Source organism: Hyposmocoma kahamanoa, unplaced genomic scaffold (assembly GCF_003589595.1).
Source record: "Hyposmocoma kahamanoa isolate Upper Pololo Valley unplaced genomic scaffold, ASM358959v1 279, whole genome shotgun sequence".
NCBI lineage: Eukaryota > Metazoa > Arthropoda > Insecta > Lepidoptera > Cosmopterigidae > Hyposmocoma > Hyposmocoma kahamanoa.
This window is the reverse complement of record NW_020653776.1, coordinates 650,382-664,982: the sequence shown is the minus strand read 5'-3', so window position 1 is coordinate 664,982 and position 14,601 is coordinate 650,382. Positions and strand designations below refer to the sequence as shown.

Genomic DNA, 14,601 nt, shown 5'->3' with positions numbered 1-14,601 from the left:
GAAGAATCACTTAGCTGAGACCAAAAATGAAGAAAATAAAAAAGAAATTAAAAACAAAAATGGTATCACTTACGCAGAACTTGAATTTATGCCTTTTGAAGAAAATAGAAGAACGAAAGAAGAATATAAACGGCAGGAAAATTCTGTCTACCGAGTACCTTTACAACAAAATGATATAAAACTTTCACCTTTCGAAGCAGATCTTTTGAGAAAAGTGGAAAATTTGACAATAGAAAACGAATTATACAACAAACGTATCGACGTTATGCAAAACCAATTGAATTTATTCCAACAAAAACTGCAACAACTTGAAATGAAGGAAGATCGATTGACAGAAAGGAATACGCTGGTGCAAACTATATCAGAGTGTTGTCATAATATTTGCTACCAACACTATAGGGATATCAGTCATACCATTATGGCGTTTTGGGAAGGTAAGGTAGTTTTTTTATATTGAGAAGTATTATTGCTGCTCGTAATCGTATAAGATTGCTTCAGAAGCGCGTCTCTACTAAATCTCACCAGGCCCCCTTTTCAACATTATTTTGTTTGACAACCTTGATTAGTGAACAGTTTTTAAGATGAGGAAGTCTCTGGATTGTGTATATATGTGTCGTCCGCTAACGAAAACTTTTTTGAAATATCATAAAAAACCCTAATCCAGTTTTAGAACATTGAAATTGTTTAATGACGTTTCAGCTGTGCATCGTCATTCGACTTATCGTTTTCGATAAGTCTAATAATTTTAACTGTTTTGAAAAGATGATTTTGTGGTCTGTCTTTTGCTGTTTAAAACGGATATTTGACCATTTGTCACCTCGCCGCATTGACTTACAAATAAATGGACGATGGGTCTAATACAAAAACCACGAAAAAAATGTCCCAAGTCAACCTATTCGAAATTTAAATTGTAATGTCATCGCAGTATCGCGCTGTCAGTAGAACAAATGAAGACTAAAGCGGAGTGTCGCGCTCTGTATACGATTTTAGCGCCTTACAAGTGCGGACACTTTTTAGCGCGGACCCGACGTCCATAGTTAGTGGACGGCAGATATGGCTTTCCGTATACAGTACATCATTAATGACCGAAAGTTTTTTAAAATTTTTTATAATATCAGTGACGGGACGAACAAGTCATTCGTCTGATGGTAAGGTACCCCTGTCCATAACAGTTGCAGTGTCACTCAGAGCTTTAAATCGCAAAGATCTGAGAGACACTGCCACTCCGCCCGTCATCCTGAGACCTAAGTTGGCAAGGGTTACCTTCCAAACCGGAACGCAGTAATGCTCTCATAATTATAACTTTCTCATAAAAAAAAGAACCGACCGCAAAATTTCGTGGAATTACATCTATTTGACAAGTTTTATTGAAATCGGTTATCGGAAAGTGCGTGAAACCGGATTCATCCCTCGGAGTTCCTCAGGGTTCCGTACTGTCTGCAACTCTCTTTCTGCTGCATATCAATGATATGTTAATTCCAGGTACCTTTGCATATGCTGATAACAGCACAGTTGTTGATAGGTACTTGACCAATGCATGAGTCAGTGAAGAGGAAATCCAGTCTTGTCGAGAGTCCATGGTTAGCCGTTTAGATTTGACACTCCAGGCAGTCTCCGATTGGGGCAATGCCAATCTTGTCAAATTTAACGCTACCAAAACGCAGGCGTGTCTATTTTCCACAAAACGGAGTCCCTTTGAGCTGACTCCTACTTTTCGTGATATAGCCTACGATATCCGATAGTCGATAGCCGATTGTCTCCAGCTACTTGGAATGGACCTGTCGTCCAATTTAAACTTCGGCAAAAGGAAGCTTGGGATCCATTCCAGGGTGAGGCGTTACTTTACACCGGGACAGTTGCTTGAGCTGTACCAAGCACAAGTCCGATCGTGCATAGAGTACTGCTGGCAACTTTGGGATGGCTCTGCGACATATCAACTGGCCACTTTGGTTTCAATTGACAACCATGCCAAGAGGCTTATAGGTGACTCGGAATTAATGGAGACGAAGCTGCAGAGCCTTGAACACCGCTGTAAAGTTGCCTGCTTATCGGTATTTTATTTGGAATTACACGATTTAATTCCGCCTTACCCTTTCCATCACCGGGGGGACTAGGCGTAGGCTTGGGTTCCACCCCTATGTTGTGGATATTCCAAAGATTCTCACAAAACGTTATGCTTCCACATTTGTATGGCGAACGGCTATGGAGTGGAATTCCCTGCCTGCAGACTTGTTCCCTGAACGTTATAACTTGGACCTTTTCAAGGCGAGAGTGAATAGGCATTATTTAAGTGTGCATGCTCCATCGTCGACCTCATCATCACTTTCCATTAGGTGAGATGAAGGTCAAATGCGCACCTATATTTTATAAAAATAAAAAAAATTTAAGTAAAACCCATATTGCTGTGGCAATATTACTGAAGCTGAAGATCACAGATATTTTGAGGGGTTTATACAAAATTTCTAGTAGGTACATAAGTGACCAATGTAGCACAACCCCAATATGGCACACATGAATTCATGTGGTTACTTACGTATATTCGAAGAATACAATCTTGTGGTATGTACGTGGTATGTACAGTTATTGGAAAGCAAAATTTTCCTTCCTTTCTAACGGGAACAATGGCGCGGTACATGTGTGACACATTAAACTTAACTGTATGTGATAAAAGTATAATTGTGGTTCTACAAATCCCTATGCCGGAAACGCCTGTACAATATTATAAGGTAAATTCCTTATATGAGGGACTTTTTTCTAAGGACGTATTATAAGGATAAATTCCTTGTAATTTATAAGGAACGTTTATAAGTAAGACTGACGTATTAAACCAATACCCGTTTATTCCTAGTAGTTCCATGTACTCAGTTCCACGTGGAACCAGTGTTACCTTAATATGTCATTATTGCACGTAGTTAATCAAAAATGATCCAATCCAAAAAATTAGTTATATGTACCAAACGGTTCCTAAAGTCTAACCTCTTAGATCTGCAAAAGAAATCCAACATATAAACATAAAAAATATCTCTGGAGTTACACGACATTATAAGTTTTGAAAATAAAACAAGAGAGAAACATTTTTGACTTCAAACTGCCATATCTCGAAAGTGACTGGATGTGCATTGGATCCTTTTTGTTTAACTACGTCCAATTATTCCCATTAGTTCCATGTAATTTTAACTATTTTTACACCTGACTTTTCTTCCTTAAGCTTTCTACACACCGAGCCCACACAGCCGAAACTAGGTTGTGACGCTGGTTTTCAATGAACCCTGAAATCTGTCTAGCTAAACGAATTTAAGTTAAGAAACATAGCTATTAAATTCCTATCCGATTGATTTCTTATTCGTAAGTCCGTAAATCACATACTAATTGCACACAACCCATTAAAATAACAACGTTGTTGTTGCAGCTGGCAAACCGCCAAGCAGAGAGGCGGTGGTGGAGTGGTTCCGCAACCAGGAGTTGAAACGCGGCGTTGGTTTTGACGAGAACAACAAACCAGTTGATTGGTTTCATGGTAAGTTGGAAGCAAAGTATTACCACACCAGACCGCGTACTACAAAATTTAGATCTTCGTGTGACCACTAGAAGCGTTGTGCAATTTGTCATACACGGTCGCTAGCGGCACCCATTGACGCCACCCGTCAATTGTTTCGAATTCGGGCTGGCCAATCGGGGCTCAGTTGTCACAGAAATTATATGGCAGAATAGTTTTCAAACAAATTAAATGACATTTCGTCTCTATTTCTGGTTATATACTCGATGCTAAACTCATTTTATCCGTTTTCTTTTAAACTAGACACAGGTATGTTGAATTAATTTTTTGTAACTGAATTTATTGGACTACATGAGTGTGGTGTATAAACTGCCTGAGTGTCATGGCGGTTCACGATGATTCAAAATTCATTTGCATTAAATTCAAACAACATTATCTACATCAATACTGTTTCTTAAATAATTCCCGTATAACCAAAAGAGGGCACTGTAATCAAAACTTAGTAACAAATATGGGACTGTTTCGTAGATAATATCCATTACAGTACGCTATGATGGCCGTTTTGACAGATCACAAGTGAAGTGAGGTCAAATCTCAATTCATTAACGAAAAAAATATAAGCGAATGCGAGTCTCATCTATGAGTTTTTAAATTTATAACTAGTATTGCAAGGGGTAGCTGATTAAAAAGTTTTAATAAAACGAAAATAATAATGTTTACTTAATATATCGTCAATTCAAAACTGCTTTGTTTTGCGTTGAGTTTTGACGCGATTGCCGGAGGTAGAAGTTGTGCTGCTAGGCAGCACAACTTCTACCTCCTGTATGTGACGATCGTATTAGATTTCATTTTCAAAAATTTTGAATTACGAAAAACATATGCCGAGTTGTGTCGTAAAATTTTACTGCACGTCACTATTGACAACAACGTACATCAATTAGCTCCTTCAACGTAGTTATGAATTTATACGAAATTTGGAGAGCGGACAAACGTCAAAACGGCCATCAATAGCGTGCCGTTCTTGTGCCGGTGTTTTATAAATACTGGGAAAATAGTGTACACGCAAATTTAGCCTGATAAGTGCATTTTATTTTAGATTAATTGTGACGAAAATATTGTGAATTTCCGTGTCCTAAAACTGCGTAACATTTCATGTATTGCTATTAAATATATCAACAAAATCAGCAATTCAGAGTTTGTTCCTCCTAGAAAGCGTTGTTTTTCATTAGCGCCGAGCTGTGACAAGAAAAAATGACTGGATTTAAATAAAAAATTATTTGTATTCTTCCATAGGTCTGATCACCAGATCAGAAGCCGAACAAATACTGCAATCAAAGCCTGAAGGCAGCTTCCTGGTGCGTCTATCAGAGCGTGTATGGGGCTACGCAGTCTCCTACCGCTGCGCTGGTCATTGCAAGCACTACCTGGTCGAGGCGACGGCCGGATACCGTTTGCTTCCAGGAACTGGCATGGACTCTCATAACACTCTAGGTATAACTATAAATATTTAATAAATTCACGTTAAAAATGCCGTGGGAAATTACAACTTGTCAATCGACCAATCATACCTTATCTTTCTTGGGGAACTTGTATTAATGAGTAAATGTGTTTTGTTACAGCTGATCTCATAAACTATCATAAGACGGTGCCAATAACAGAAACCGGGGAGATTCTCAGGACGGCGTGTCCGCCTGCGCGCACGCCAGTCGTATAGATAATATCGGGCTTTATTATTTGTGACCAGTTAACACAGAACGTTGTTTAATTTGTCGATTAGGTCGATTTAATCACTATTATGAGAGGCTTGCAAAAAATAATCTATTTTAATAGCCACTAATGTAGACACCAAGTTTGAAAGAGTAGATATGAGATTTATTTGTAAATACTCGTGATATGATCTGCTTTCACGCCGCTATATTTCTTCACAATCTGTTCTAACGAGATGTAATATTCGTCGAACATAAACATGTAATAAAATAAATGTATATTGAAGTATAAAGCAAAAAATCTGTGGCGATGCTGTGAATAATTTCTTACTATGAAACGCCTTCAATAATTTATTAGCAAATTATTATAACGTTTTTATGTTACACGTGATGCATGAGGCGTTACTGGCAAAAACTTATTATAATTTTGACATTGGCTGGTATAATAAAAAAAAAATATGTGAAAAACTCACAACAAGAACAGATTGCGAAGGAAGATGATGACACATGAGCGACTTTCTCTATTTCCATTAGTTCTATTGGTAGAACTAGTGGAATTATTTGTCAAAGTAGTTATATTAATTACAAATAAAATAACTTTCAAATAAACGTTCTTTGTTGACTGAACACTAAATTTACTATTATTGTTAACCGATAGGGACCATAGATCAGTAATATACTGTTTTAGTCACTAAGCTGAAATCGTTTAGTTACTTTTAATGTAAAGTTCTGAATACGCATTTGCTATTTTTCTACTTTATTTTACTTGTTAAGGTGTAGAGTCACATGAGCTGCATTCACGCTACATTGCAACTTTAAAAACGCCACTCGTGTGAATGTTCACTTAGTTTCTATTAGGTAGACTTGTATATATAATAATTACATGTAAATGTAAATAAAAACGAAGGTGCTATAAAATATTATAACAGCACACAGAGAAGTTCTTTCTTGAATCTTAAATCTTTTGGCTATACGTGACTTAAATCGATCGATTTAAAAAAATATTAAAAGCGATTAAATCTCGATTTTTTTTTATTAAATAAGTATTAAAAAATGATGATGAAATTGAAAATGGCGACTGACAAAATACATTACACAACAAAATAAAAGAATCGTTTCTATCCGAATCGGCAAGTATTTGTTATTTTTTTAAATCTGTGTGTTGTCAGTTAACCAAAAACTACTTTCCGAAATAAGATACGTTTTTAATTAAAGATGCTATATTGCAAATTCGTTCAATAAAATAATTACAGGCATTCAGAAATCAGTAGTTAAAAAAAGACTGCAATACTCGTCTATGATATCACAATGTTAATCGCGCCAAACAATATATGATTTGAAAAAAGTGTGTGGTAAAAATGGACGGAGCATTTCCCCACTGTTTACTCTATAACTATGGCGTTAGTGAATCATCACACTTTACGCGGAATTACATTAAGCCCGGCTGAAAAAGTTTTAGAAGGAAAGAAAAAGTATTTGTATGTTTCGAGTGTGTGGTCGTCAACGTGCAACAACTTTTTCCTGTTATTCTCGGACTAGTGTTCACAACCTAATTTACCCGTGGCAATTGTTATTATTTAAATATTCAAGTAGGTATATTATCGTGTAATTATTAAATAATATTTCACGATAAAAATATCGAGTACTTTATAAAAATTGCCACGAAAATTTGGTAGTGAACACTAGTCTGAGAATGACCGTTGCAATTTTATAGCATGGACGTAAAGGTTTTTCTGCGTTCTTTGCCCAAGGTCCTACTGTGTAGTTGTATTGACAGTACCAAGGGCAATATTTTTTGTACGTGGCTCTACCAGTAGGACTACGAGCAAGTAACATTAACCGTAGTTCTGTAAGGGGGTGCTGGTGCTGGTGGCGTTATGTCCTGTTGAATGGAATGTAGTAGTAATGTAACCTAGAGAGTAGTAGTAGCCTCCGCCGCCTGCACAGTCTCCACACATCTTACTTAGTAAGTTTAGTAGTTCAAAAATTGAAAGTCCAGTTTTATAGGTTTTATTCAGGCTTCACAATGATATTATGATTTTCAAAATGTAAACGGTGTAAATATAACTAGTAAAGATTCAAAACGATAAGAAGAGATGTGTTAAATACGAGTGTGAGAATAAAATAAGAAATTTAAATAAAAAGTTGGAATGACGATGCAAGGAGGTCACACAGTCACAGTTCTACTGGTAGAACCACGTTTGACCGGTTCAACCCTATTCTGCGTTAATGAGTAGGGTGACTTCCTTTATTGTGATATCAAAAAACGAGTACCATTTTCAGCATTTTCATATGAATTTTATGAAATAAATTAAAAGTTTGACGTTATTATTACGATTTGCTGTATCGAGGCTATATAGCAACAACATGTTCAATCGGATCGAAGAAATTTTTCTTTGAATTTATTCGATAAATATATAAATATCATGGTAATAACAACATCATTATATTCAATAGAATAAATATACTTAATAATTTTGAGTCAAATTAAATTTCTATTTCTATTCAATTACATTTTCGCAATTTGAAACTGTAGATAAGAACAAAATGTATTTATTGTGATAAATTAGTTTTTCCCTGGTTAAAAAGCTTCAGTATTAGACATCTGCGCTCGTTCTGGAAAACCAAAGATCGGAAGTCTCCTTTGCTCCTTTTGCAAATGTTTGCATTAGAAAGACAACAAAACATGTTCATTTGTTTCGCATCTTCTAATAGCTATTGAACAAAAATGTAAAGTATTGTAATTGTAAGGTATTGAATTAAATATTCGCTTTCATAGTCGAAATCGCAGGTCTATAGTTATTTAAAACGACTTGTATGCCATTTATATCGTTTATAGATAATCTATAGATCTATTTGTACCTTTTACTTAGTCATAAACTGCCAGATAAAAATAAAAGTATATGAAAAATATAATTTTCTTTAAATTTTCTCCTGTATCGTACTACGACCACCACTCATTTGATCTATATTCAGCATTCGACATCTTTTCAAGCAGTATTTGGGGTAACAAGGTCTTGCACTGCTTGCATTCAGCGGATTTCCGCAACCTTCACCTAGTCTGCCAATTTTAAATCATCTGCGATCAGGAACGGTATGCATCAGGTAGGACCAGCTGCCCGGCCAAAGTGTCAGAGATGAGGCTTTCAAACAAAATTGTCTAAACTTTGCTCAGGTTCTACTGAGACCAAAAGTTTTCCAATATGGCGAAACATGATGGCCGCCACACAAAAGTGAGTTTGCTGAATCTCTGCAACTATCGATGATGTACGGGTAGTGTCTATTGAAGTATTTTAGGATACGACTTGACGCGATCATACCAACTACCCAGCTCCCTCCCACCCAATGAAATCTAACTAAAAATGAAATCTGAAACAAAAACTACCACTAGCAAACAGTCAATAGCTTAATACATTAAAAAATTAAATTACCTGCCTCCGTGGCCGAATGGTTACCATGCCGGATTGCCACGCAGAGGTCCCAGGTTCGAATCCCAGGCTGGGAGAAATATTAAATTTTTATGGCCTACATTTATGTATCTCGTATCTCGTGAGTTTCCTTGTAATTTGTTACTATATATGTGTGTGCATGGCACCCGTGACACAGGGTTTCCCTAGTGCTGGGCTATTGTTGAGTGTGTGGGTTATTATTATCATTATTACACAGACCACGCGGGCCGCTTGTTGTGTGGAACTTAACTAAAAACAAACCTGAAACAAAACCTATAAGTAGCAAACAGTCACACGCCTAACACACAGCCTTCGCAACGAGTGTACGAGATAAACCGGAAATCTTGGAATAGTGCTCCAGGTAGGGCACAGGCTACCCGCCAAAGCGACAGAGATGGGCACATGGCTCTCAAATTAAAGTTGTCAAAGACTTTGGTCAGGTTCTACCGGAATCAAAAAATTTCATGGCAAATTCAAGATGCCCGCCATAAAAAAATCATCTCAGATGTGTGTCGATAGAATGCTTAGACTATGGAAATTATTTTTTTCCATCCTTGAAGATAGTATGTCAAGGGCAGGATGTTGTACGTGTGGTATTTTTCTAAAAATTTAGTAGTAGCTTGTTAGTGACTAGCCACCGAGCTACTATACAACTACCATTGCCATTTTTTGTTATTCTGCTCTTCGATGGCATATAATAATAATAATAATAATCTTTATTTTACTCTTACAAGGGTACAAAGTTTTTACAATGTAATTTACATGAAAATGCTTAAATAATAGGGTACCTTTGCAAGAGACTGGAGTCTATACTAGGAACTAACCTGTGTGACAGATCTCCAAATCTATCGGTGGCACGTCGTAGTAGTGACAGTGTAGTCTACTAATTATTTGACATTAAATTGCTGAAGACAAAAATATATGCTTAGTAATTTCCATGGTAGTTTTAGTAAGGCAACATCGTTCGTTAGATATTTGATCATTGGCACTCTAGAGATTCAACTGCCATTGCAACTAGATTGTAGCAGAATACAAATATTATAACTGCACTGCAACATAACCTCAACAGAGGTTCAATAGTTTCAGGAAAAATAAAAATAAAATAAAATAAAATAAATAAAAATGAATGGTGCATTTCAAGAAATCCCTTAGTCCGTTTTTTCAGTTTCGAGATATTGCACAATATTTTTGTTTTTTTTTTTGCCTTTGAAACAATAACACGAAATCTTCGAAAGAGTAAAGGTGGTCAAAGAGTATCGCTTTGGGGGCTTTTTGTATAAAACGTTTGTTATTATGAATTGTGATTGGACTTAAGGATTTAAATTTTTTTTTCTGGATTTAGAGGTAAATTTCTCTGAAGTGTTTAGCCATGGTTATTGGTGAGAAATTTTATGAGTAAAACAATAAATTCAAAGATACCTTTAAGATTGACTGCCTCCGTGGCCGAACGGTTACCATGCCGGACTGCCACGCAAAGGTCCCAGGTTCGATTCCCGGGTCGGGAGAAATATTTGTATGGCCTACGTTTATTTCTCTCGTGAGTTTGGATGTAATTTGTGGTTGTCTATGTATGTGTCCATGGCACCCGCGACACAGGGTTTTCCTAGCGCGGGGCTATGTTGAGTGTGTGCGTTACTTAAACGTTAAAAAAAAAAGATACAAAAGAAAGCCTATAATCGTACATTCAGATTAATCTTTGAATCTTAATTTTAACAAAAATAAACGCTTACTTTAGGTAGCATAAACTAAAGAACCAAATAGGGTAGGTACTAAGTAATATGAAAACATTGACTTAATTATATGGACGTCGGGTCCTCGCTAAAAAGTGTCATCATCAAGTGTCGTCATTCACGCTTTAGTCTTCGTTTGTTCGACTGACAGCGAAGCAAACAAAACTAGACAGTACTACGATGACATTACAATTTAAATTCAACGTTTTAGCTTTTTCATATTCCTTTACATGCCACTACGTTTAAATAGGTTGACTTGGGCCATTTTTTTCGTGGTTTTTGTATTAGCCCCGTCGTCCATTTATTTGCAAGTCAATGTACGAAAAAGAAGAACTAGAATAAGTACCTATTATTCCAGTTCCTCTGTTTTATCATCAGCGTAATCTGCCATTTGAGTGTTAATTTCCTAAAAATCTACCAAATGAATGGGCACATATTCCAAGAATATCAAACCCTTCAGTATCAACTTAGTGATATTTGTATAAAAAAATAGATGGACAAAGGGTTTTCTTGGACTTAGGTTAGAAGTCATCTCATTGGACTAATTTTTCGAAACATGGTATAGGAACTGCTTAGAAACAAAACGGTGAGACTAAACCATAGACAATGTTGAGTTTTCGCCAATGGTGGTAATAGTGCATAAAATACCTAAATGGACTTAGGGATTTTAAGTGGTTTCAAGAAAAATTCATCAGAATTGGGTCGCAGGTCGCCCGTCCACCTTCAGCAGCAATAGCGTTCCTAGTGAAAAAGTTTGTCCAGCGAAGTACTGCCATCTTACCTACTTCTGCCGCCAAGCAGTAATGAGAGCATTACTGCGTTCCGCTTTAGAAGAGTAAAGGTGCTTGTGAAATTGTTGGCTCATGGGACTTGTCAACTTATGTCTCAGCGTGACGGACGCAGTGGCAGTGTCCCTAAGACCTTTGCGATTTAAAGTTCTGAGTGGGATCACAACTGTTATGGATAGGCGTGTCGCTTACCACCAGGTGCACGACTAGTTCGTCCCGTTACTTGGTATTATTAAAAATAACCTTGTAGGTTTTACCACGCTGCATCTTTCGGTACACGGTCGCCGCTTGAGAAATAACTATATATAACGAGCAACAACTGTGGCATTTCTTTGGATGTTACATGATACAATATGTACAAATCCACTAAATATACTCCCGGACACATAATTCGAGTCAACTCGCATATGTTTGTCGTAAAGTGTTAGAATACAAAAATAGTGTTATCATCGAAGAAAAAGTTCTCCCCCGGTTTTGCAAATACAAATTCCCAACAAGGACTTATGGAAAAGACGTTTAGTATACTAGTTTCAAATTCGCATAAGTTTTTGATCAATCAAACATTGTTTACACTTAGAACACTTAATACTGGAAATGCGTGGTGGTTCGAATTATGTGTCCGGAAGTGTATTATGTAGTGTCCACTTGAAAAAGTTTCAAGTGGATATTTAGTTTCGCTTTCCCCTTTCCCTTATTCCGCATTTATCATTCACGTGTCGGTACTCATTGTACCCACACGTGAAGTTTAAACGAAAACATTTTTGTTTTATATTTAACGTCAATTACACTACCCAATTTCAAAGGGGCTCTTACTTTAACCTAATGAGGTGTAATAAGAATTAGGTATTCAGGTTCCCTATTAAGGCGACTGAAGGCGACCCGATGCCTGTGCCTTCTAGTTGGGAAAGTGTAATAAAATAACCTTTAGGCAGGGAGTTCAGTTGACGCGCGACTAATCAGGAGAGCATTCGTATTGTTTCGTCCCCTTAGTGCACGCAGCCATTTTGTTTTGCTCTATCGCCATGTCGTGAAGTTAAGAAAAAAATTTGTTGTGCCCGATCATTGAGTATATAACCAGAAATAGAGACGAAATGTCATTTAATTTGTTTGAAAACTATTCTGCCATATCATTACTGTGACAACTGCGTTCCGATTGGCCAGCCCGAATTTGAAACAATTGACGGGTGTCGTCAATTGTTTCACTTTAAATCGACCAGTTAACTTGAGCGTTGCTATAATGGACGAAAATTGCAAAATTACATATTTAATTACCGATGAAGTGTGATTACGGTTTTTTTTTGTAATTAGATGTTTTGCTGTTTTTCCTACACCACCGAATAGAACAGCACGGCATTGTTAGAGATATTATCTTTATTACAATAAATACGGAATATTTTTTGGGATATATGGAGACGTACACACAGGTCACGTGTTACCTGGAATACATGGGTCTTATTTCGTCTCTATTTCTCGTCATATACTCGATGTGCCTGATAGACATGTACAAAGACAGACATTATTTTATGGAAAAAAGATTATATTAATTATGATGTAGCCTAGGGATTTAAAGTTATATTTGATCGATAAGAAACGACAACAACAAATACAAGCTTCGATGGCGCCATGACAGCAACACGTTCCACACTCTCGACATTCGCGCTCAGAATGAGTAGGGCCTGGTTGGCAGAGTGTAATAAGAGAGCAACTAACTAGGGGTGGGGGCCACGCGAACACTTGATGCAGGGCCCTGGAAGTTGGGTAGTGTGATAAGCGTTAAAGTATTTGAACAATCTTAAAAGTTTTAATAAAATCTACAGACTTGGGTGGTTTGAAAGATAATAAAAAATATATATGTTTTTGTAAAGTGTTTATTAATATCGCGTGTAATAAAATGTAACACTATACAGTATTTACAAATATGGTACTCCGTTTTCCCAGTTGCGTCGAGTAAGAAAACTGACTTACACAAAACTCTTCGAAAGTACAAAACTCATTATACTAAAATTACTTTTTGGCAGTGACAAATTCTAATTTTTAAAACATTGAGTACTATTCAATACAGTTAAACTATAGCTTAAATATTTTAAATTATTCAAAAGCAACGACATTTTTTTTTAATCATTATAACCAAACAACATTTTTCCGAAACGCAATTATACATTATATATATTTATAACAATTAACAAAAGTTTTCGTACACATTCGCAGTTTTAAAATAAATCATCCAAAATATGAATAAAGTTCAATTCACACGGGTAGACATTTTGTAATTAATAGCGGCCAATAAAAAACTACGAATGTGAACAAAATTATTACCTCTTTTCAAGTTATCGAAGTTAATAATTATGGGTCAAAATCCAAAAGTTCAATCAAAACCTTATAAAGAACTAATTTTTTTGTGACAAAATGATGTCCTAGTGGGACGTATCAGAGGTTGACGATAATGATGGCGCAGTGGTTACTCACTACTTCCTCTGAATGACAACGTAAGACCAAAGTCTTGCCTTCCGGCTCAGTTAACCATTGTCTCTACTAGTTATCTGTTAACAATTTAAATGTAAACGACATAGTCTTTTTTGAATACGGACTAAAATGACATTCGTAGGGTTGGCAGTTTTCATAAAATTTCAAATAGTCATGTAGTTCTTGTGGATAGTTTTATCGATTGATTTCGAAAGATGATAAAATTTAGCCAAAAATGTCTTAATTGTGAACGTAACGATGCTCTAATGATTACTAATTACTCTATTCTTTATTATTATTTTGACAGTTGGCCTACTATCATCGAGATCATTTTTTATCTATAAACATTTCAACAAGAATTTGATTATCTATATTGAATTAAAATGAAAATCTTTAAAATACATCTCCTCTTCGTATATTTCATAAATATAGGTCTAAATACAGTGTGTAACTTACGAAACTTGACAATTCAAATGAACTTGTTCTCAGTAAATGGATGAATAATGTCGAGGATGACTCAAATGAAACAAATTCGACTATTTATTCCCTAAGCGTGACCAATATTCAGTCGACAGTCGATAGAATATTCATCGACAGAGCTGCTTGCAAGCGGGCAACATCTGCGCTATGAACTGTCATTTTACTCCGTTTCCAAAAACACAGAATATAATTAGTTGAAATTGATAGTTAAGCGCAAACTGCAATATTGTCAAAGGATTGATATTAGGTAGCAACACTACGCCGAAAAATATCATGCTAGATGTGATTAATGGGAAACCACATTTATTAATGCAGAATCCGTTTAAATCGGACAGAAAAGGCTTTACACCTATGCAATAAGAGCGAAAAAAGACGTTGCGTGCTTCTCTTCCGCTTGGACTGCCGATGTGAAATGTGCAACTTTTTGAAAAATTAAAGCTTTTTATAATTATTAATACAAAGATCGAACACTCAGAAAAAACACTCAGA

The 14,601-nt window shown here is 36.2% G+C and overlaps 1 protein-coding gene across 3 annotated transcripts in view; it reads left to right on the top strand.

Moving 5' to 3' along the window:
• The window catches only part of LOC113229131 (SH2 domain-containing protein 4B-like), a 117,591-nt gene extending 110,808 nt beyond the window's left edge, over nt 1-6,783 (top strand). For 2 of the 3 annotated variants that reach the window (XM_026462626.1, XM_026462627.1), the window contains exons 9-11: nt 3,410-3,517; nt 4,790-4,987; nt 5,116-5,652. In XM_026462626.1, coding sequence (XP_026318411.1) covers nt 3,410-3,517; nt 4,790-4,987; nt 5,116-5,210 — 401 coding nt within the window. In that variant the 3' untranslated portion in view covers nt 5,211-5,652. Of the gene's footprint in view, nt 1-3,409; nt 3,518-4,789; nt 4,988-5,115; nt 5,653-5,821 lie in introns of those variants that run through there. The other variant, XM_026462628.1, reaches the window with a different exon arrangement.
• The last annotated feature ends 7,818 nt before the right edge of the window (nt 6,784-14,601 follow it).